Source organism: Poeciliopsis prolifica, unplaced genomic scaffold (assembly GCF_027474105.1).
Source record: "Poeciliopsis prolifica strain line A6 unplaced genomic scaffold, Auburn_PproV2 SCAFFOLD081, whole genome shotgun sequence".
NCBI lineage: Eukaryota > Metazoa > Chordata > Actinopteri > Cyprinodontiformes > Poeciliidae > Poeciliopsis > Poeciliopsis prolifica.
Window position 1 is genome coordinate 353151 of NW_026562456.1, and position 25327 is coordinate 378477.

Genomic DNA, 25327 nt, shown 5'->3' on the forward strand with positions numbered 1-25327 from the left:
GTGAGAGAGTGAAGGATGGAGAGAGAGTAAATAAAACGGACTCAGAGTCTGAAAGCAGCCGCTGATTAACTCAGGCTGTGAGCAGCAGCCGCTTCTCCTCCTCATCTTCCTCCTTCCGTCCGCTTTTCATCCCCGCTTCCTGCTCTCCATGCCGGCGGAGGTCTCCGCGGGGGGCCATGGCGAAGATCCGGGTGTCGTACGAGTACTCCGAGGCTGAGGACAAGAGCATCCGGCTGGGTTTGTTCCTGATCGCCTGTGGGATCCTCAGCCTCTTCATCCTGGGCTTCTGCTGGCTCAGTCCGACGCTGCAGAGTCTGCAGAGCAAGCCGGCCAACTGCACGGTGAGCCCGGCGGCGAGCTGCGCTGCGCTCCGGTGGGGTCAGAACCGGACCGGACCCGCACCGAGCTGAAATTATACCGGTTAACGCGATTAATCGCGCTGCAGGTTATTTATGTTACTAACACAGTTTTAATTTTGAATAAACTTTTTAGCTAGATACCAAAATGCACTTTGAAAAAAAAAATCTACTTTTTTTAGTCATCTGTTCCAGTGAGACTTTGATTTAGTGTGTTAATTATGTCCGGGAGCCCTGAACGGTGCAGCATGCATCGATTTGCATTAATTTTACGATGTTTTAGTTACAGACTGCGAAGCTTGGTCGATAACCCATAAAACAGTAAAATTAAATGTGTTTATTGTGGTTTACTTTGGGAATAACTTCACATGTTGCAAGGGAAGCCATGAATGATTAAAAACTGCACCACACAGTTTTTATTGGCAGTCATTTCCATTTTTTATCATTTATGTTCACAGTTATGTTTTTGCCAGTCACATATTTTACGAATTGATCCTTTTTGAATTGATGTTTCCAGTTTCATCTCACAGTTTTGAGAGTTTTAACATGCTGTGTATTTACAGCTGATATTGCATTTAGTTTGTTGGAAGTGTGTGATTTTCCTCTGCTCTCTGACAGATGTGATTGTTTGTGAAAATCCCAGCAAATGGGACATTTCTGAAACAGTCCTTCCAGTCCATCTGGTACCAGCAATACATCACATCCAGACACTTAAACCCCATTTGATGTTCAGACAATCGGCTTCACCTTGTACCTAACAAAGTATCTGCTAAGTGTACTAACGAAGTGAAACATTTCAGGTTTAAACACAATAATTTGTACTTAAACTAGTGAAGAACTACAAAAAATATATTATCACTGCATTTATGTTAAAAAAATAAGTTTTTTACATATTTGTTAAAACTGTTGCCAAGTCATGACAGTTATAATATGAGAGATAATCTGTGAAACGATCAGTCGCCTCCACCTTCTCCCTGAGCTGCTATTGCCATCTGAAGAAATGTCAAAACCAACCAATCAGAGCCAGGAGGCGGGTCTTAGCGCTGTCAATCATCCTTGTCTACTTGCAGCTAAATGTTCTAATGGGAGGAACAACTTATTGTTACTGGAAAACAATTTATCTGCTGTCATCAATGGCTATGCTAAGTAGCCTTAGCATTCACAACAGAGATCAAAGGGATGCTAAACAGAGGATGTGATTGGTTGTTTTTGTGTAGCATTGGGAAACAGCAGAGGAGCTTGATTTTTTCTTTTTCTTCACAGATTATTTGTCTCATTCCAATCTGTCGCAGTTCAGTGACAAATTCAACAAATATGTTAAAATGTATAAATATTTAATAAAAGTCACAAACAGCAGCTTTAATATGCGTAATACTGTTCAGATTCCAATCTGTTTGTAATGACCAGTTAATTCCTTAAACAGTGAAGGAGGCTGTAGTGATCAGATGTTGCTCCGTGTTGATCAAGTTGATGCAAAGTGAAGGTGATCAGTGGAACATGATTGATCTGATCTGACAGGATCTATAACGCTGAGCTGTCACTCCTCATCCAGGGAAACTTGGTGCGTCACCGCCTCACTGACTGCACAGTTTAATTACATTCAGTCATTTTAGTCCAATTAGTTTAGTAATAAATTAATAAGGTTTTGTATCAAATTCAGCTTAAATCAGTTGAATTTATTCTGTTACTGCCCATTCACATGGAGTTTTATGGCCAGTTACAGTAAATATTATATTGAAGTATCATCTGGAGACGCCTTGACTGAACTGAATCACTGACGCTACAGAAATGAAGTCATCCTGCAGTCTGATTAGTGCTCTATAAACTTAGTCTGTTAAAACAGTCTCAGATAATTGCACCGTTTAGAACCAGATCTGCAGTTTCTGAGTTTTTATGCCGTTTTAGGACTGCAGAGTCTGGTTAAAAAAAAAAAAAAAAAGGCATGTTAGTCAAACTACTGAAGTTTATCTAGTTTTTCTACATAAAGAAACTGCAGATCACTTCTGTTGTTTGAGGAGAAAGTTTTACCTGCTCTAATTAAATGCTGGATAAGAAAATACAATGTATTTATTAGAAAGTATTCAGCTGTCTTATTTTTACAGCTGTTTTGTTCTTTTTACAGTTTTGTTCTAATTCCATGAACATTTTATTGTCATTGTCTTGATTTATTTCTCTATTGGTTTCCATAGAAACAGTAATTGCTACACGCTGTGTTTACTGTGGTTAGCACCTCTTTTAATCTTCATCACTTTGACGTTTCATGTGTTCACAAATTGAACAAAAGCCAAAGTATACTTAAGTGTCTGCTGCCTGATGTTTGCCTCTGATTGTAGAGCTCAGTTCTGGGTGCAGCCATCCGTTTTGGCAGCAGAACGTCAAACAACCTGATTAAAGGAGACAGAGTCTTTTTGGTAAAGTGCTTTGGTTCCCTGACAACTGGCTGAGATCAGAGAAATGTTTCACAAGCTGCTTAACACAACTGACCATGTTGAACATCAGGATTAGTATTTTTGTGGAGGAACTCAATTCAGTGTTTTCCTTGTAATGAAGATTTAGATCCATGGCTGTGAAAACACTTGTCTCTGTTTTCTCAACACTCCTTTATGTTAAAGATGGAAACTTGATTTCTACACTTGGACACAAGTTATGAAAACTGTAATGTTGTTAGAGAATCGAACTCATTTTTCATCTTCAGAAGCATCACCATAGTTTTATTTTGATGGACTTTTTTGCCTATTCTAAGGAGCTTCTGTAGCTGGCCACTAATAAATGTAAAGAGGTCAGTTCTGAACCAGGAGACCAACATGACCTTTAGTGTTGACAATTAAATGTATTTTTTAAAAACAGTCAAACAATCAGCCTCAGACAGATGTTTTGTTTCTGATTTACTCATTTTAATCTTTTCGGTTGTCGATGAAAAGTGGATTTGTTCAGCTCTTCAGGCTGTGGCATTTCAAAGCCTTTGGGAATATATGCATGAAATGAATTACAGGCTTCCAGCGCCTGCACTTTATGCTGTGTGCTTTGGATGATGAATTCATTCAGATGATTTATTCGGCTGTTAGCTTATTGCATCATCTTGGACTGATGTTCATGCGTCAGTTGGAGGGTATTTTTCTGAATTGTGCAGGTTCTGGTCATGTGTTAGAGCGCTCTTCCAATGTGCCATTTGTGAATCTGTGACATAATAAAACATAAATCAGAAAACTTGCGTTTACTGCAGCTCTTTGGCCTGTTGAGTGAAGACTGCCTGATTTTTATAGAAGCAGGTTAGATTGATGGCGTCGGCTCCATTTGTTGTTTGTTCGTTCGTTTCGTTGTTTCAGACTGCGAGTGAGAGACCACTCATCTTTTGGATTGCTCATTTTCACTTTTCTTGACTTTTCTGGTTTACATGACAGAATGGGATTCTTCTTTGTAAAATGCAGTTGGGTTTAATGTTGGTCCTGTTACAAACTGTCCTGTATTGACCGGTCCATAAACACTAAAGAAGGTTAACTGCTGTGTCAAAGTCCAGTGGTAAATGTCAGCAGTGACAAAAGACACTTGCATTGTCTCAGATGTTGCACTGGATATGATAAGACAGCATTTTATTTGTTTATTTCACACACCCAGGATGTTACAGTGTACTTCTCTGAAACTTTCAGAAATTTCAAGGCATTAATTAAAGCTTCCTTTCCTTGGACATACAAAGTGATTTCCCAGAACTAAACATATTCATTTTGTTTTTGGTGTAGACGGTAAATGATTGGTGCTTCTGCTGATCATCCATCTTGTTTTGCAGGTGGTGTCTGTGCTTCGTCCTGAGGAGATGTTTGAGTGTGTTTTTACATGTGGAGCCGACTGTAAGGGAACGTCGCTGTATCCCTGCCTGCAGATCTTTGTCAACAACTCTGAGTCCAACTCTGTGGCGCTGCTGCACTTCGACGAACAGCAGCTGGTCCTCAATCCAAAGGTAAACAAACACCACTGGTTCTCTGAGATCCAGCAAATATTAGAGTGGCATCGACCTCTGTGGCTAACACAACTATCAGCAAACATTAATGGCCTTGTTGAAGCATTTAGGGGAAAGTTTAGTTTTCAACAGCTGGATCAATCCTGAATAAGAGAGGCTGGGGAACTAATCTTTTGTAATCATGGCTTCTTCTTTCACTTTGTGATTCCATTGTTTTTTTAATTAGCAAACTCCTCAGGTTTTTGTTTGAGTTTTCTCCACTCTGATACAGTTTAGGAAAAGTTCTTAAGCAGATTTTTCTCATCTCTGATGTCTTTTATTTTAGGGTTTTTTTGGTACTAGAAACCTTTATTGAGAGTCACCAGAAAGGAAATGGGCAGAGAGAAGGGAGGAGACGTTAACATGAGTATTCAGATTTGTATCATTTTGTATCTGTAGTAGTTTTATTACAGTTTTTTGTGTATTTACGTTTCACACCAACCTGCTGATGGGCTCATATCTACATGCCGATGTCATTGATATATACAAAGATGTCAGCTTTTAGTTTTTAGTAAAGTTTATTAGTGGAGTTTGTCTCTTAAAATCTCACTTTCCTTTTTTATCTTGAATTTCCACCAAAAAGTTTAGCCTTTACAAACTGTGAGGTTGACTTTAACTGGTTAGAAAGTGTTTATATACAACAGCACGTGTTGTAAAGATATTCAGTTCTGAATTACTAGGGATTAAATAAAGATGCGATTGAGGATGTGAAAGATGAAGATAAAAATGGAGGCACAGCTGCAGTGATGCTGTTTGTTCCCATCCAGCCAGGAGTGTTTTCTGGCTCGTTTCTTGGATCGCAGCCGTCTAAATCTATTTCTGTTCAGGACTTCAGAGACACACGAGGCATTTAAAAACTCCTCGTCATTAAGAAGCAGCTGATGGGAGATGCGTCATATCAGGTTTTTAAGTGAACTTCTCACTTTGTTCAGGCCTTCACAATCTGAGCTGAGCCTTCGTGATCAGGGATCTGAACGGCATTGAAAGCTGCAAACGCCGCATAAAAGTTTATCAGGAAAAACTACAATTCTTCTGTGGAGACGGTTGTTGCTAAGGCTACGACTTAGCAATGACTAAAATAACATTTTTCATGTTCAGTCCTTTGTTTTACTAATTAAACGTGACTCCTGCCAAACTTCTATGTGTTAACAAATTTAAAGTGCAGAAGAAGAACGTGGATGGCACACTTCAGCGCTCTGATTGCAGAAATGAGTTTATTCAACAGGATCATCACTGGACTGTAACAAGAAAAAATAAGCTGATATTAGCAGTGAGGTTTGTGGAGCATCGCCTGAAACTTCAGCAGAGAAATCTGTTTGGCTATGAAGTCAGAACCAAGAGTGGTGGGATTGTGATGTCATTGAAACAAACTGTAGTTTCAGAATCATCGTCGTCTGTCTTTTTCTGGAGCAGAATTATTGTGAATAACGACGCACGTCTCTACCAACGTTGTAAGTTGGATAAAAAGGGACATGACCATTCAGACTGAAGACGCTTTGAATAAAAATCAGATATCCGATTTAGTTCAAATCAGATTTTTTGTGGGGTGGAAAGATCAGATCTGTCCTTTAGACTGTCGAGGAAAAATTAGTCGCTTGCAGCTGTAGACTTGTTCAGGTCAGATACATCACCTCTACGTAAAAATACATCTGTAAAATCCATCATCTTCCACTTATAAGTAAGTTGGTAAAATAACGGGTCCAAAAAGTAAAAACAATCCTTCCTCGACCCATTAACCTTCTGTCCAGCTCTGTTCCCAGCTCAGAGGAGACACAGCGGCTGCTTTATGAGACACGCTTCATCACTTCTCTCAGAACAGGAAACACACAATACAGTTTGTACAGACAGATCAAAAATTTTAGTTGTAACATTCAGGTAGTTTGGGTCAGAGTTTGTTCATGCAGTAAGATTTTAAAGTTGTTCTTCTTGGCACACGTTGGGGACATTGCCAGCAATTAGCATCAATTAAAAGCTGCAGCCTTCCTGAGGCTGTCAAGTTTAAAAATATTCTGTTTTTAACACTGCAGATCCGCTCCCACCTCCGGATGTTAGATGGAAAGGAAATAATGGCCCTTTTAACACATGAACATGTCTTATTCAGTGAAGTAGAGATTATCATTTAATATGTGAAGCTGAAGTCTGAGGTGTTATTTCCAGAGAGCAGTGAACGCAGCTGGGACGTTCAGGTGTCTTCACCATCTGTGAGAGTCAGGCCAAAACAATAAAACGGCATCACATTAACCCAGAAGTTTACCCCCTCCATCCTCGTCGTCACCACGGCAACAGAGTAAATATAGAGGGCAGAGATCCCGCATCGGCGCTCCATCGCCATGGTGACCGGTAATGTGGAGACGAGGAGAGAGAGGGCGGGCGAGTCACGCTTCATTCAGGAATCCTTTAATCTCCCCAGAGGGAGACAGGAAACCTCAGAGGCTCCGCCCACTGCTTACATCATCATCATCATCATCATCATCATCGCCGCAGGTTAACCTCAGGGATTAAAGTCTGTTTATCCTCAACCAATCACACAAGAACACAAACATAAATGCAGAATAATTATAAAGAATGAAAAAGTAATGAGCAAGAAAACTGTTCAATACGCTGCATTGACATTTTACTGTCGTTATTTTCACATTAAAAAAAAAAAATTTTAAAAAAATGGCCTAAATTACTCAATACTGTATAAGGAATAAAGTGAATTATTTGTTGTTTTTGACCAATAACAAATGTGTAAATTTTGGATCATTATCCTGCTGAAAACTGCAGTGATATTCAGTTTTCCAGAGATTTCCCGATGCTGAACACTCTGATGAGGTTCGCAGGCTTTTTGGAGGAGAAACAATCCCGCAGCATCATGGATTCTCCCCCGTACTTAACATTATGTTATCAGGTGGCGTCCAGATAACAGTTGATTCCCAGGAACCAGCATAATTGTATTAATTTAGCAATTATGCTGCAGCCTGTTTGATGTGGATCATTAGCAGTTAACCAGCTGCAGGTCCAGTAATAAAGCTAATGAGTGATCAGACTGAACACTGGAAGTTATAATATTAATTGTAGATAAATGAAAGCATGAAGGTTGAGCCTTTCAGCATCAGAAGTGACTCAGTGAACTCAGTGAACTGCAGCTCTGCTATCTGTGCAGCTGTTACTGTATTTGTGACTTCTAGCTGCAAGAGCTGACTGACAGCAAATAAACAAAGAAATAAAGAACATTTCATTTACCTTTAACTCCTCCTGAGCTCTGTGACCTTTCACCGGCAGACACGCAGGCAGCATTAATTGCAGACTCGTCTGAAATGGACTTTGTGGATGTAAACCGGCTGACTGAGAGCCAGATGAAGAGAGTTTTTCTCCCAGTTAATTGGTGTTGTGTCTATAGGGGGCGGTTAGTTAATGGAGCCGCCCGCAGACTAAATGACTGACATGACATTAAGATCTACGTCAGCTCACAGTCTGTGTGTGTGAAGCAAAGATATTCAAGAAACAAACCCAGGAGATGGATCACTACATATCCTTAACACGAACTAGTTCTTAAAACTCAGTTCACTTTGGTTACAATGAATTGATTCATGTTCCTGGTTCACCATCTTAACCTTTTGAATTGAGTTCACATCTTCACTTTCAACATTTAATTCCCAAAACTGCTTTTCTCATTCATGTTTTTAATGATTTTTTTCAACATATTTGACAAAAACGTGCTGCAGACACATTGTAAATACAGTCACCTTTAACTTTTGAGATTTGTTTGTTTTTTTCTCTTTCAACTGGAGATAAAACTCAAAGTCTGATGTTTTGTTCCAGTTGTACTGAGAACTGGGGAATTTTAATTTCCCAGTTTGAAAAGTAAACTGGAACAAATTTGGATTTCCAAGTCCCACTACCAAAGTTCTGACTTGAAACGGCAACTTCCTGTTTCAAGATGGCCGCTTCTCGCATCAACATGATAGAGTGGAAACGCCTGTTACTCTAAACTGAACAAATTGAAATAAGTTTTTGCTGATGGAAAGTAAAACTTACAATTATGTTTATAAAGAGTTTATGTTGAAATTCTGACGTCAAACCCAGCTCCGAGTTTCCACTAACCAATGACTTACCCCTCCTGTTGTCTTCGGGTCATTTTGACCCGAGGCCTGGTTTTGTTTTTTTTGTTTTTTTGTTTTCGTCAAGTTCATATTTAAATTGCTTCAGCATAAAATTCCATCTGAGTTGTGAACACCGTAGTTCTGATGCAGGACTGTTAGATTTAAAGAAGCTGTATGCAGCTGCAATTAAAAAAATGTTTTTTAAGTACATGTCCTCGGTCAACATGACCCGAGGACAACAGGAGGTAACTCATTTTAACAATGTTATGAGCACAAAATTCAAATAAATTCAGGTGACCTTTACATATTTTTGTCTGTGAGGGTGTTAAACCACCATGATGTTTGTTTTTAATTAAATCTTGATCCTGCATCAGCTGACAGAATCACTTATTCTGTTGTGACGGTAACTTACCTGCAGGTTGGTTGGACAAACTGGTTTCTGTGCATCATTTCCCTCCCATAACTCAAAATGAAAAACAGTACAGTCTGACTTCACACTTTGTGAATCAGCTGATCAGAGTGCTCTAATTTGCATGGTAATGCATCAACACACACTCAGGTTTGATGGTTTTGTCACATTTTAATTAGAGCTGCAGGTCTGCATGGTTATCTGATGAAAAACAGCACTTCATCATTTTCTACTTAAGAGGAGCTGGATGTACGCCGAGCTCAGAGTGCTTTCGTTTTTAAAAAGGAATTCATTAAACCTGACTGTGAGCCTTAAAAGTGAGACGACCCCGCCCTTCAGTGGAGCCGTAATAACGGCCCAAAGCTTCAGGAACAACTCACATCATTTTTATTATCCTTCTAGACTTTCCCTGTTCTTATTTCTACAGATCATTTCTGGAGGAACAAAAATGAAATGAACTCCTGACCTCAATAAAGGAAAGATGGTTCAGGGTGTGCGTGTGTGTGTGTGTGTGTGTGTGTGTGTGTGTGTGTGTGTGTGTGTGTGTGTGTGTGTGTGTGTGTGTGTGTGTGTGTGTGTGTGTGTGTGTGTGTGTGTGTGAGCAGCGCAGGTGAATCCAGGTTTCCTTTCTGGTTCAGAAATGTTTAAAGAGGACATTTTATATTTTTGTTTTGGTTTCTACTGCTTCTAGAAACTGTCCAAGCACCTAAAAAACAAAACAAAACAAAACAAAAAAACATCCAGTCGGTTTTTGGCTTTAAGTTAATCATTTTTGGTGGAAAATGAGACGTTTCAAATACTTTCCAATTGTTGAGTCACACTGTGCCGTTACCTGGCAACCCCAGGACTTCACCCGTTACCTAGCAACCCAAACAGCGTTCCCTCATATTTGGTTAGCTGGTTTTACCGCTCTATGCCTTGTACAATGGCTGCTGGAAAACACAAATTTGTTGATGTTGACTTAACATCCAGAAACCACTTTCTGCATTCTGGTTGGTTGTGCAGGAGGCTCTACTAATGCTTTTTAAATATGTATGGTTGTATAATTACGCGTCTGTTTGTAGCTATTTTCACTTGCTAGTGTAAACGTTGGATTTGGGGGCGTGGCCAGCAGCAGCTTATTTGGGTTTAAAGTGACAGGAGGCCAAAATAGGCAGAACTGAGCTGACTAAAATCTCATCTTCTAAATATGATTTTATATAATGTACATATAATGATAATATAATGAACATATTTTGTATCCCATTATGCTAACCTGCTCAAGGAAGTACAATAGGTCACCTTTAGCAGTGGGTAAATAAAGGAAATAGATCAGTTGGAAGGTCATTAGCTGTTGGAAGGTCATTAGCTGATTCGTCTGAACTCCAGTTGGAGTTCAGAACATTCCTCTGGTTGATCATAAAACATAACTTTCATCAAACCCTGACGCTTTGCACCGCAGCCTCCGTTACCCCCGAACATATCAGCATTTATACACGTTTGTTCAGACAGTGTTGCTTTCCCAGAATGCTTTTCACTTGTTCTGAAAGGTACTATGTCCTTCCCTGAAAGTCTTTCCATCCAACTAAAGCTGCTTTGGCTCCACCGGTGATCTGTAGAACCTCCACACAGATGTTGGCTGTGATGAGGATTACTCCACATGATTTCAGAGCTCATTTCTCAGAGATTTTGTTTGTTGCATGGAGCTCCTGCTGCAGCTGCCCTGGTTCAAACTTGATTTTCTTCCTTCTGAATGGAAATCCAAAGGTGTTAGCAGGACAGTTAGAAACCTGCTGCTTTTAACGGCTGAAGTGATAAATAAACTATTTTTTTTCCATTTTGCTTTCAAGCAGCTCCACTGTTACCCTTTTTAGACAAGTAAATAGACAGCCTACGACATTTAAGTTGTCTAGTCCACTTTAATAAACTTCAGTCCATTTAAAGTTTGGTTCGTTTGTTGAGGTGTGAATGTATAATTGGATTTGAAAAAGTGAACCCAGTCCGCCTACAAATCTCGGTCTCAATTCAGTTAAAATTGACTTTTCCAAAACAAGGAATCGACTCCAGCACAGAGCATTCTGGGTAAATAAAACCCACAATGCCTTGCTACCTTTAGCAGGAGAAATGGCTCGTTGTCTTTTACAAAACAGAAATCCGACATCCGCTAAAATCTTAACGCCGCTCCATTTTTGTTTGCATTTTGTGAAAACAGAAGTTTCGCTCAGTGTCGTCTTCATGCCATTTCCTTCAGTGGTTCTTACTGCAGCGCCCCCACAGGCGCGGAGGGGAACAGCTTTGTTAAAGGGTTTGTGTGGTTTAAAAGAGAAACACAGCAGCTGAAAATTTAACAAATGTTGCAATTTTGATCCCCAATCGAACCGAATCTACCGGATTATCAGGTGTGAATTTCACTCAGCAAAACAATTTAAAAAGTCCAGAAGGAAACCAAGTTTTACAGGCAGAACATGTGATTTTAGCTGAAACAAAGTGACAACCAACAGACAGAATCACATTTTTATGGGAACTACAATAACATTAACGCAGTAAAATTTTACATACCTCCGGTTCACTAAATCGGTTTATATTTTGTATTTTTATTTAAACAAAGTATATCTGAAGCAGTGATAGCTTCCAAAATCCCTGTGTGATAATTAGGAATCATTGATCAGATCAATCTTGGTTGATTTATTGAGCCTGCAGACGGAAGCAGCTGCTGACCTTTGGCCTTCTTCCAGTGAATCGGATGGATTAGAGACTAACCTCCTTCAGTTTCTGTCATCTAAAGAGCAAATTTCACCAGTTCTGGGCCTAAAATCCTTCATGTGGCGTCTCAATAATGAGACGGCGACACGAACACGATGTGACAGAAAAGAGACGGAGGAAGGAAGAGAGGAGACGGGCAGGTGGGCGGCCTGGTTCAGCCAATTACTGCTCCAGTAATTTCCTCGTTTATGACTTAATTATGTTATAAATGTAAATGATGAGATTTGTGGGTAACAAGAGGGCAACGCTGCACACACACAAAAATAGACATCATTAATTCATATTAAGACTTTCAAGTCTTTAGCATTCTTGTAATGTAGCTGATAATCTATAAAACTGATCATATATCAGGAACAAGATTGTTTCTTTGACAGCTCATTTTCTTTAAATTAAATAATATTTGCTAATTTAAGGAACTTTTTCAGTTACTCTCTCCTTAAATAATTTATTAATAATCCTAAATGCCAAAGACAAAACTGGCAAATGAGTAAATAAAAACATTTTGCTAAGTTTTTGTCAAGGTTCTTTGTTATTTACCACCTAGCTTTATATTTCTACTAGTGTGTTTTTCTTTCTACAAACTGTTATGGTTTAATTGCATTTCTAAAGATTACTGAAAATAATATTTTTTAAATATTATGGCCAAAAGTTTGGATGTTGTTTTTGATCTTTGCGTGGAATTATTTAGTAAGAATAGATTCTATAAAAGCAAAACAAAACAGTTTTTACTGTATTTTTTGCTCTGACATAAATTCAATAAAAAAACTACTTACAGAAACATTGCAGCTGGAGAAACGGTTTCCTGGATCATCCAGAACTTTATGGTGAGAGTTTCGTCTGCAGTGAGGAAATCTAATTCAATCTAATTCAATAAAAGTTTATTTGTCCCCAGGGGGAAATTTAAAGGCAGAAAATAAACAATCAAATCCAGGAGGGAGCAAATTGATGAAGTTTCTTCAGCTGCTTGTTCTTGCACATAAATTACACATTTGGTCAGTTTACTTGTTTAAAAACTGAAATTAGGAACTTATTCATCTTTGGGTCGGGTTGGTCCATTCTGAGCTTGGAATTCTTAAAATCATTTAATTTCATTTAGGTTTTTTTCCACATCTAGAAAATACTTAAATTCTGTGTAAAGTCCTTGATTTCATACAGAAAGTATCAGGAATATCAAGCAACTCTGCAGTTGCTTGATATTCAAACTGCAGAAGTTAAATCTTTTCTTATTTTATGTCAGCTAGAATTACCCAAATTTTTTCTATTTGCTAAATTCCAGAAGACTAACATATTTTATATTTAAGAACTTATTTTGATTAACATTGGTCTTTATCTCAATACAATATGTTTGGATTCTTTTAATGTATGGAATATTTATTATTTTTAATGTCTCAGTGACTCACGTTGTCATTGATGCAATCCGATATCTGTAATGGGAATAAAGATTTATTTTATATGTTAAACAAAGTTATTGAAATTGGGGGATTTTTTTGTAAAATCCTCCCAATGTGAGAAACATTTGAAAACATAAAAATGCCACAAAAATGTTAACAGCAGTAATAAAGTATATAAAATAATGGGTTGAAACATGTTTTTTAAGTTTATTTATCTCCAAACTGTGTTGCTGGAACAGTTTGAAAATATACTTTGAAAATACTTGAAAAGTTTCTGAATTTTTCTGAGAGAAAATGAACAAATCCTGATTTTTTTGCGCCTTTAATATACCCTGCACTTGATTTGTTGTCTGATTTGGGATTTTTCAGATGACTTGTGCATCTCAACTTCAGACTCAGCTTGTGATTAAACAGGCAACGTGAAGATATCATGATGCAGCAGAAATGCTCAGAGCTTTTCCGCTGAGTCATGGCTGTTTGTCAGACAGGTAGACGTGGCTTCGTGTTAATCTGTTTAGTCGAGTCAGACAGAAAGCCTCTCACCGACCCTGATTATCTGTTTGAATTCATTACAGAAATAAACACTGCACTAACGTCAGCGCTTTCTGCTCCGCTGTCAGATTACAGAAGAAACACAAAATCTCATCATATGTCATTAACGACTTCTTCTTAAACCCATTTATTTTGTTCTCGAATGTTTTGTGGTTAATTTTTGTAGTGGCTGATTTGTAAATTCCATTTTATTATTTTATTTTTATGAAAATTTAAAATTCCCCAGGAAGCTCATTTTACTAGACATATAATCACAATATCATAAACGCAATAAAAGAAAAGGTTTGCATCATGATTAATAAAACAACCAGTTACAATTCAATGTTCTAGGGAAAGATTACAACATTTAACAAAATAGAATAATTTAAAGAAAAGTAAAATAAAATGGTAGAAAAATACAATGAAATAAATAAGAATAAACAAATTAAAAACATATTAAATAATGATGATCTACTTAGAAAAGTTGTTTTTCCAGTTTGTACATGTTAAATGTTGTATCCATCCAGTCGGCCGGTTTGTAAATTCAATTAACATTTTTCATGTTTCTTTATGTTTTGCTGTCATTTTCCATCTCGGTGTATTTCTGTTTCTCCTGATCACATTTTGGTTCCTTTTGTTGTCGTTTTGAATTGATTCAGGCTCATTTCTGTCTCTGTTTATGTTTTGCTGCTCAGCCTCTTGTGTTTTGGCCTAATATCCGGTTTGGAGGCTGGAAGGAGAACTTTGTTTTTTCTTTCTGTCTGTAATTTCAGTCCAATCATAAAATCATGGAGCTGATCTGATGGTCCTGATGGGATGTGATGGATGCTGCTGTGCTCACAGTTAATTGTTTTCAGTGTCTGCTGTCACATTAATGTTTCATCATTTTAATTTAAGGCTGTTGGGACCAGAGCGGAAACGGCCAGAAGTTTTGTCAAAACGTTCTTTGGAAAGTTAATTTCATACTGAACTGGTTTAATAGAGGATAAAGAATGAGTCATTCTACTATCGGCATAAAGTGCTTGATGAAAACGTGGATATTTTCTTTTTAATCAGCATAAAATTATTACTGACATATTTTTTTTGGCAAGTGAAAAAGTTTAAAGTGATACAAAGTATTTGTCATTTTATAATAACCAAGTTTTTATAACAAGTAGAATCATGTTTATTTAGTCGTTGTTGCATATAAATCAGCTTTTATTAGAGGAGAGTGGATCGATCCAAAATATTGATAATATTTATGTCCAGTAATTAGTGTTGGATAACAGAACAATTCTATGTATTAGCCTTTGTAAGCTTTACGTTATTCTGCAATATGTTGACAGCAAAAGACTGAAATGTCAGTCAATTCTTCAATCAAGAATAATTGATCACAATTTTAGATTATTACCAAATTAATGGTGTTCATAATCACAATTCATAGTTTTTAATTCTGACATACAAATTAACCAAAGTGAGAAAAAACTAGAACTAGTATTATTATTATTAACTATTATTATTGAACTAATAATGACTAATGAAAACTAGCAAACACACTGTAAAAATGAACTAAAACTAACAAAAGTCGCAACAAATAAAGCTAAACTATAATAAACATTCAAAAATAATAAAACTACAGTTAGAAAGGTGATATGTTTCAGTTTTGCACCAATTAAAGAGAATTTTAGTTTTAATGTTTTGTTGTGGAAACTGAAACTAGTTTAATGACACACCTGAGTTTAGATTTACATGTATCTAAATAAACTCTTCTTCTCCGGTTCTGCTTTTCCAACATTTCAGACAGTTGACATCCAGTTGCTGGGCCTAAAATCAGACGAGGCTCTGCCAGCTGAACATGCGGCGATTAACTGATGGCAGAAAATCTCTGTAAAAGTGACGCTCCTGCCGCCGCCGCGCGGCGTCAAACGTGTCAGTCGCTCCGGTTTTTCCTCTCGCTTCAGGTAATTGTCGCCTCACAAACGTCGCGGCCCGGGCCGGCCAATGGCGAGGCACCTCGCCCCGTGACGTCAGCGGCAGGCCGCTCTGCCGGATGATTGCGGTTGTCATGCCAACGGGCCGAGGTTACAATCGCAGACGAGATCCAGCCTGTAATAAGCGGCATGAATGAGATCGATGTGGATGGAGAGTGTGTGCCGTCACGACGAGCAGAGCGGCTGCAGATTCACGCGGCTGCAGATTCACGCTCCCTTCAGGATGCAGTGGCAGCGTGAAAACAGCAGCTCATTTACATTCCTCTCTGAGGCGCCGCCATTACTCCAGTGGCTTCACACTGATGCGTTCAAAGACAATATAGAGTTTAATAAACCTACAGCTGAACCAGTGTTGTCACTTAACCTGCTCCTCTTCCAGAAATAGTTTCATATTTTACACACAAATTCAAGTTTCTGCAGCACATTGTCTGTTGAAATGAACAGGTGGTTCTGTTTGAATGTTTCTGCAGGGAGAAACCGCATATTTACCATTTAAAGAGGCAGTTTTATGTGTTTTCCAGGCATACAGAGGCATTTTCTAACATAATCAAGTATATAGATGCTGTATAGATCAAGTATCACCCAAAATACATTTCACTTTGTAATTTAACACTTTGAAATTGAGTCTCTGTCTCTTTAAGAAGCTCCTGATCTTTCTGAAACTCCACCTTCAGAAAGTCATCTCAACATGGCTCCTCTATTTACCATTTAACATTCTTACCAGCATTGAACTGACAAATAGCTCCAATAATGAGCTCAGCAGTTCCACCAGGTGTTTGCTAATTGCTGCTGGCTAGTCTGTAGGAGCTGAGTGGGGGAGAGCTGCTCTGTGAGGAAACTTGGAAAAGCCAGAGGTGGCGTTTTGAACCTTTCACAAAAGCTTTGGATGAAAATTAAAAACATCCAACCAATGTTCAAACGCAAGTTTTTAAACAATTAATTTGCATAAAATTTTCACAAAGACGAAAAATACTAGAATATAAAAAAGAAATTCACCCTCTTTTTACTCAAATATATCTTTATTTTAAATCCTAAAAGCAGAATTAAAATGGTGAATCTTTAAAAAATAAATATCTAATAATAGATCTTTATCTGAAAGTATAAATAGTCAGAAGACATTTTTGGCTCTAAATGAGTTTTATTTAACTAACCAGATAGTAAAAATGACTCTTTAAGTTGCACAGGTTGTAGACCTCCGGCCTAGTCAAAGTCCAAACCTCAGCTGAACTGAAATGCTAAACTTGAATGAAATGAAGAGTGAAGATGATTAAACTGGCCTCCCTCTGTGATTAAAACTCCCCGCCTTCCTCTTCCTCTCTAGCAATCACTGCAACAGCAGAGCAACTTCTCGTTCCTCCAGCCAGGCAACAATCAGCCTCCTGCTACGAAACGTGCAGAAAGTTAAGTTGTGTTCAGCGGCTCAAAGGAAAAGTCAGCCAATCAGTGCTCAGCTTTTCAACTTGTTTTTGACCCCATTTCGGCGCCTCCTGCAGGGCAATCAGTGACACTTGTTAGGAGAGGTGTCAGATGAACAGTTCTGTATATGTCCATTCATTTAAAGGAGCAGTACATTTAAAATTTACTCCTTTTAGCTTTATCATAATAACATGATGTTCCTTCATGCATGTTGCACAATTCCTTTAACCTCCATGGCAACCATTCAGCTGCCTTGCTCCGCCATCGAGGCGCAGCTCTTCCCCCACCAGGGCCGGCTGCAGGGGCGGACATCGGGGGGCATCGCCCGCCCGCCCGCCCGCGGAGTCAGCCAAAATAAATAAAACAGCCAGCTTCCACTGGACTGAAAGCTGTTTGTTGTTTTTAAAGTGGCCGACTCGCTGTAATTCCTCTATCGATTTTATACAGTAGGAGCTGAGTGGGGGCCAGTGGGGGACCGGCTCCCACTGGCCCCCACTCAGCTCCTTCAGACTAGCCAGCAGCAACTACCAAACACCTGGTGGAGCTGCGCTTCCACTAGGCTGTTTCTCAGTGAAACGCTGGTAAAAACGTTTCTAAAGGGTTAATAGAGAACCATGTTTGATGACTTACCAAAGGCGCTGTCTCAGAAAGAGCAGAAGCTTCTTAAAGAGGCAGAGGCCCAATTTCACTCTGCTAAATCAGGAAGTGAAGTTTTTTTAGGTCACATTTGATATGCAGCTCTGGAAAAACTGAAGAGGCCACTGCACTGAACCCCATTGAAAACCTGCTGGTTGTTCCACCAAACACTGATTCCTGAACTCTTCCTGAGTTCAAACTTTAGTGTTGTTGTTTCTAAATGAAGATGAACTTGTTTTCTTTGCATTATTTGAGGTCTGAAAGCTTTGCATCTTTTTTGTCATTTTAATTATTTCTAATTTTCTGCAAATAAATAAATTTTTGCTTGGAATTTCAGAGACATGTCAAGTTCATAGAATTAAAGAAAAAACTTCATTTTACTCAAACATAAACCTGTAAGAAGTAAAACCAGAGAAACAGATCATTTAAGTTGTCTCTTAGTAAGTAATTCTGATCTACTGTTAGTGCAAATATCTTAGTACATTTACAAAACACTTTTCAGCAAACTTGTTTTTAGTCAATAATTCCTTAAAATTGCAGAAAATGACTAGTTCTATTGTTAGATTATTTTCATTTAAAACATTTTTCCTTGTTATAAGTGAAATAATCAAGTGCTTGGTACGATTTTGTGTTTTTGCAGTGTATAAAGTGTCACTATGTGCCTGGAATCACATAGAACACCTGTTTAAGATGTAATTGATCTCATTTAGTGTTGTATTATGAAACAGTTACGTCTGTGTCCCCAGTGCTCCTATGTCCCCCCCTGTGAGAGGGACAACCAGAAGAACAAAGACAACGTTCTGCTGTGGGAGGATTACTTCACCAAAGAGGTCAGCAGCCAGTCCTTCACCTGCTTCTTCAACCAGCAGAGGAGGTGAGACACAAACACACTCGTCCACCTCCAGGTGCGAGACGGACAAATTGGAAGCAGGAGGACGTGTGAGGGTGTGAAAGCTCCCTGGCTGACAGATCGATCTTACCTCAGGAGATTACAGACGGCCGTCCGGCTTTAAGGAGCTGCTGCTTTTATCCACTTCCTAAATGACTGGCTGGGATTTGTGACCCTGCTGAAAAAAAAAACTCCATTTCCTGGTTATTACATCTCAACACCTGAGTTGGGTTGTAACTCGTTACATTTACTTGAGTAACTTTTTGGAGAGAATGTGCTTTTAGGAGCATTTTTACTTTTATTTTGGTGACTTTATTTTGTTAGGACTGTCGCCAGATGAACCGCATCGTAAATTAAAACAAACTCAATAATTTCTATTGCATGATTTATTGTTTTTTTCTCTTTCTACTAAAAACTGAATGATAAAAGTTCAGTTTGACGTTTTGGTCTCAACTAGACCATTTTTAAGAACAGCTTTGTTTACATTTTATTTATTTTATTTAAATATTTTGAATATTTAAAATGTCTTCCAGTTCCAGTGTTAAATATTCATTTAAAGTTTATTAAATGTGTTCTCGCGTTATGTTACTCAAAAATTGTCTCAAAACATCAATATTAACGTTTATTGCGATATCTTCTGGGACAATTTATCGTCCAGAAACATTTGCTATCATGACAGGCCGGTTGCGACTCTCACTAGTTATTCAAGGAAGGATTTTACAAAAAAATCAAGCAAGTTTCTGCGTCTTGAAAAACAGATTCTACTTCTTCTACAAATGCACCAAAACTCTATTGATAAACTTTCACATTTCACCACAACCAAGAAATTCTGTGTATTTCTTCATCATGTTTGGTTTTAATTTTTTACTAATAAATTTGTAGCATGTATTTGTTTCCATGCTTCTCTATTCAGAAACTCCTAAACAAAACCGAGGGATGTTTTTCTGGGTTCAGGCTAACAGAAGCTTTTTAAGCGTGAAGCCACAAACTGATGACACAAAGAAAAACTGAGGAGCTTGTTGTGTGTCAGTTTTATCCTCCTATTATTCAGCCGCTGCTTACCTGTGACCTCAGCTGCTTTTATTTTTATCTCTGCAGCAGGGTGAGGACTCTGCTCGGTAAATGAGGGCCCAGCGGGAGCTTGTTGATGCTGCACATTGGCTCTTCGGTCATTTAGATGGAAAACTAGAGCACTGCACGCCGTTTTATTTAAAGATTTGAAAAAAACACACCGGGGTTTTGGGTTTATGTGTTTCTGGAAGGAATGTTTAAATATAACAGCAGCTAAAACTTCACAATGAGTGATTTTTCTGAACCAGTTCTTTGCTGTTTTAAAGCGTATTTAATTTAAAGAATCCTGGACGACTGTTTAAGTTTGAGACTTGGACTCGTTTCTGTCAGATTAATGAAGAGACAGGAAGCTAAAAACCTTCACTGGGAAACAATGAGCTGGATTATTAGCCAGTGATGCTGGTGGATTATGGGATGTTAGCGACTCCTAGCAATCCGTTTATGTTAGCGTTAGCTTCAAGACCACATGAATGTGTTTCCAACAGGATGACTGTGAATCATTGCAGAACAAATCAAACGTAACCTACTGACTGCTGAGCTACCTGCTAAATACACGGGACACTTCCTGCTGGAAATGTCAAAACAAAAGCACTTCCTGTTCCACTTATTAGGAAGTTTAATGCTCATTTACTTCCTCCACTTTGTCCCATTCATTATGTTGCTATTTATACCTTAAATTTGAACATCTTCACTATTTAGAACCCTTAAAAAATTATTTCCCAATTTTGTGAAGATTTCTCCATCTCAGAAGAAAACCATCAAATCTGATTTAAACAATGAAGTTGTTAATTTAGAGACTATAAATGCTAAACGTTGAAATTAATCAGTAAAAGTTTTTGATTTCTTTCTAGTATTTTTCTATTTCTAATTGGTAATTATTACATCTGATCAATTTTTATATTAATACAAATGAGGCTGTAACAAATTTTTTGTATCATTAATTTAATGTGAAACAATTAAAATAAAATTGAAAATAAATAGTGCCACATTTAATAATAATTTTTTTGTCTCTGTGCTGGAAGAAGTTTAAACGTGTTTTTTTTTTTTTCAGGGATTAAAATCTTTTCAATAAACCTGAAGAAAAAATAAGTCCAGATAAATGAGAACGTTATTAATATTTCTGACCTTTTCTCAGAAGCACGGCTCATTACCCCGGTAACCAATGAGGAGCAGCATGCTGCTGCATTACATGCCTCCATTATATCAATGAGCTTTACCTCTGCTCATTAGAGGTTTGCACTGAATGTCTCCGATTGGACCTCTGGGGCTTAAGAACATGGGACCAAAGGTTCTTTTCATTTCTGAAAAAAGATGCTTAATGGAACTTGAGTTCAGAAAAATTTAAATTTACCTGAGAGATTCTTCAGTTCAAGTAGGAAACTTGTGCTGGTGCTGCAGCGACATCTCAGCTCTAGAACCAGGTTCATTTTCCACAGCCATGTGCAACTTTGCACATAAAATCCCAATAAAAAGCATTGAAGTTTTTCCTGTAACAAAGCAGCGAGGTGTCAGGGGAGGTTTACGTTTGTGAGGCTCTGCAGGGTTTTACACAAAGCACCAAAATGATGCAGCTCAATGAATCAGTGAATGAATGAACGCTGTGAAAGTTTTGTCTGTATTTCTGAGGTCTACAACTGGGCCTCAAATATTGTAGACAAGTCTTAAATTTTGTCATTTCTTTGATAATTTTCCCTCATGCATTGTGTCTTATTTGATTTTCAACATCTTTGCTTTCAAATGGTTTCTGCACATCCTTAAAAAGTCTTAAATGTATCTAATCATGTCAAAGTGATTTTTTTAAAACCGTAAGTCAACCTTTAACTGCAGGCCTTAAATTTAGTCATTTGTTCCTTTTATTAATATTCCTATATTTGATAATAAATCCTCATGCTAGTTTCTGTCTCTGGTTTTGCAGGCCTGACGACGTGCTGTGGCAGCGTTCCCATGACACCAGCGTGCTGCTGCACTGCGTCCTCTGGCCAATGGTGTCTCTCCTTCTGGGCACGCTCATTGTGCTGCTGACGGTTTGCGCCCGCTCCCTGGCCGTCAGAGCCGAGGCGCTGCAGAAGAGAAAATGTTCCTACGAGGTTTGCCAGGACTTGTCCCTCACCACCTCTGATCGCCGCGGCAACAAACCCGGGGACCTGCTGGCGACGAACTCTGACCCCGAGCTGTCGTCGCCATCACGGACCCTTCCTCTGTTTGCGGTGCCGGTGAGGCGACGGGATCGGGAACATTAAGCCAGAGAGGAAACTTGAGAAAAGCTCAATGTGAGCCGCTGATGGGCGACTGGACGCCATGAAGGGCTGCTGTGATCTTCATCAGGAGGAAGATGAGGGTAAATCCACTCTGACGTGTGTCGGGTTCACCTGAAACAGTCTAGCAGCTCCTCTCATTCAGCCTGATCAGTAGGAGCTGAATCCACCTCAACCGATCCCACATTTCGTCTTACATTAGAAAGTCTTCTGAATTTCCGATCAAAACTTTTATTTCTCACATTTAAACGACAAAAACACCAAAAATGACCAAGTAATTCTGGTCTAGTGCAAATATCTTAGCGCACTTGAAAGACGACAAACAAACGTAGAAATTACACATCGGATTCCACAGACATCTACATGTTACGGTTGTCATAGTCAAGCTAGCATAACTGAGCTACTTCCCTCTCACTTGCTATTTTTTTTGTAATTAAAAGTTTCCTGACCTCGTTTCTAGTTGTCAATTATTAACATTTAGTGCAATATTGATAATGTACCAGCTGAAACCAATGCTAGTCATTGGTTAGCAAGCAGCTTTTTGCCCTCCAGCCAATAGAAGGTGTGAAAACTTGTGACATCATCCTGGAAGAAGTCAGTAGTTTTCTAAAAAGTTCCTTTCAAGTTCGTTTTGCCTTATTTTAAGTGCACTAAGATATTTGCACTACAAACTAGACCAGAAATACTCGGTAAGATTTAGTTTTTATGAAGTACATTACATTTTTCTTTGTTAAAAGCAAAGAGTTTCTATATTTAATCATTTTTGGGCAGGGAAATTAAAGCAGGTCCGATAATTTAAATAAAGAAAAAAACTATTTGCTGAGCTTTCACTTTGCACTTCCAGTAATCCCCAAGAGAGCTTATTATAAAACAAGAAAGTGCTTCTTCTCGTCTGATCCGGTAGAATATGCAAAACAACAGCAGTAAATCCACTAATCACAACCAAAGCAGATCTCAGTGCAGATTTATGTTTTCCTTCTTTGTTCATCAGCAGCTTTTCTTTCATTGTTTCACTTCAGAAATCAGAAACAACTTACAGATATTTAATCTTGATTAATCTTATTATCGTTCTGATTAAACTGAACCTTAGGTTTGGTTGGACTTTTCAGAAATATGTACTGATAAAATTACACTTAATATTTATTTTATAATCAGTATTATTCTGTTTTTAATGCATTATTTTCGTCATATTTGTCGTCAGGATTTGAAAAGACCAAAAACGTCTCAAGCTTCATTTCCATTGACCATCTGACTGGTTTGACATTTAAAAATAAATTGCAAGTCAAGAACATTTTTGCTTTTTACTGTAGCTTTAGTGTAAAAATGTATTTTCCTCCTGAATCCCAGCAGCCAAAATGTTTTATGATTGCCTCTGGAGGAATTATTGATTCAGCACTTTGATTCCTGATCATCATCCATTCCTCCATAATAAAGTCATATTTCACCCAAAACTTCCCTCCATTTTATATTTTTTGTAAAAATTGAAAGTAGTTTGATAAATAGAAAGTTCAGAGAACATAAACAACCGATGGAAGAAAAGCTTATATCTATAATTACAAGTTTTTTAAATTAAACTGAAGCTGATTTTCCTTTGATAAAATTCATCTCAATTCTCCAAGAACCAAATAAATTCCTCTTTTATCCAAATGTTCATAAATGCATCTCTCAATACTGTTCTGTTATCTCACATCAATTTATAAATATCAATCAGATCAAAGTTTATAAATATGAATCACTTTAAATCTAAATCCTGTTCAAAGTTAGATCCAATCAGATTTCATAAATTCTGATCAGAGTTTCTAAAATATTCCTTCTAGATCACAAATGCCTGAAACAAAGTTTATAAATTCAGAGAACTGTTTTCAGGAAGCTGATTTGATTCCAATCATCTTTATTGATGAACTTCCTCCTGGTGGTGATCGTCTGTAGAAACTCCTGATAAAACTGAGAGGATCAAACATTTTCTGGTCGACGGTTTTAGAAGCTCTGATCTATAAAAACCCAAACAGAAAACTGAACTTTCTGGTTGAAAACTGGAAAACCATCAGCTGAACTGGTTCACTGATTTCCACTGAGTGGTGCTGAGAACAAACTTCTTTCAAAACAGGTCAAACCCTCCTAACATCAGATTTTTCCATTTTATGAAGTTTAATTTGAAGGAAACTGCTGGTTCTGAAATGTTGGCCGGTTTCCCAGCGGAGCGGTTCTGAATGTAGCTTCATGAAAACACTTAGTGCCTCCTCTTCCTCTGTGACTCGGTGCCATGCTGTCTTCCTATCGCTTCTTCTTCCCTCGTTCTACTTGTAATTTCATTTCAGCATTTCCTGTTTTCTATTATCTACATGTGTGTTTTTTCCTTCGTCAGCCTGGAAGCTGATGTGATTAAAATAATGTTTATTTTAGGAGAGTTCATTATTAGTTTATAGATGATCAGTTTTATCTTCCATTATGTCAGCAGAAATACACAGAAATTGTTTGGTTGTGTCTCAATTATTACATTTGAGTCATTTTGTTCAAATTTAAATATTTAATAGTTACAATGAACCATGAATATATTTCTTTAAAACATTTTACTATTTTTGTAGTTAAATCAGTGAGTTTAATTCATTTTCTCAGTATCTATAAGTAACGTTTGTTCATTAAAATCCATCATTTTTCTCTTTGTTCATCTAAAGAAAATGTAGCTTCACTGTAGCACTGAACTTTCCGAGCTTGTCATGTTTCCATCTGGGATTAATGAAGTTAGATTTAATAGTTAAAGCCATATGCTGAGCTGTAATCTGCTGTAGCAACAAAAAACAACAAACCTTTGTATGTATTCAGATTTTCTCTGTTGAAATGTTGACTTTATTTTTGCTGTCGTCAGTAGCTGATGGTTGAGATGAAACAAAGTGTTTGTGTCGTTGTAATAAGCGAGCAGCTTCGGATCTTTGTGTCGTCCCGTCTGAACCTCAGCTCTGTGCCATGTGACCCAGGTAGCCGCTTCGCTTCGCGTTTCACTGATGGACATGATGACTGCTGTGCCTGATAGAGATCTTTAAATAAAAACTAACTTAATCTGAAACAGTGTCATTCGACTTCATTCTTCTGGTTTGTTTCATTTTGTTTCCCACAGAGACGGAGCCGCAAACCAAATTCAGAAATCAAATTCTCATATTTCTGAGATTAAAGTCAAAATTCCTGAGTTATTTCTAGCAAACTTTCAACTTTCAAACTGAAATTTCAGTTTTTTCTTTAGAATTTCTGAGAATTAACATTTTTTTGTTTTTTCAAGAAACTTTAAACTTTTCAGACTCAGAAACTTCCATGTATTTTCTAGAAAATTTTTGTGATTAAGTTTGACACTTGAAACTGAGAAATTTCCAAGTTTTTCTTTAAAAAGATTTCTGAGATTAATCTCAAAATGTCATCTTCCCGAGCAAATTTTCTACTTTTCAAGCTCTGAAATTTCCCCAAAATTTTTTATTTCAAGATAACTAAAATTCTAGCAAATCTTTAACTTTTTTGATCTGAGATTAATTTAAAAATGGCAACGTTTTCTCTTAAAAACATTCAACGTTTCAACCCTGGAAATTTTCTGTT

The 25327-nt window shown here is 37.8% G+C and overlaps 1 protein-coding gene across 1 annotated transcript; it reads left to right on the top strand.

Moving 5' to 3' along the window:
* Positions 1 to 24809, top strand: LOC129352823 (calcium-activated potassium channel subunit beta-4-like). Its single transcript, XM_055021989.1, has 4 exons — positions 1 to 341; positions 4141 to 4311; positions 18277 to 18404; positions 21406 to 24809. Exons 1-4 carry the CDS (start codon positions 177 to 179, stop codon positions 21728 to 21730), a joined length of 789 nt encoding a protein of 262 aa, XP_054877964.1. The 5' UTR covers positions 1 to 176; the 3' UTR covers positions 21731 to 24809.
* Positions 24810 to 25327: the final 518 nt, after the last annotated feature.

Bases quoted from the DNA above. Each gene is read 5' to 3' on its own strand.
- LOC129352823 (XM_055021989.1), top strand. From the start codon at position 177: ATGGCGAAGATCCGGGTGTCGTACGAGTACTCCGAGGCTGAGGACAAG. The intron at 4,312-18,276 runs GTAAACAAACAC...CTGTGTCCCCAG, and splicing joins AGCTGGTCCTCAATCCAAAG to TGCTCCTATGTCCCCCCCTG. The intron at 18,405-21,405 runs GTGAGACACAAA...CTGGTTTTGCAG, and splicing joins TTCTTCAACCAGCAGAGGAG to GCCTGACGACGTGCTGTGGC.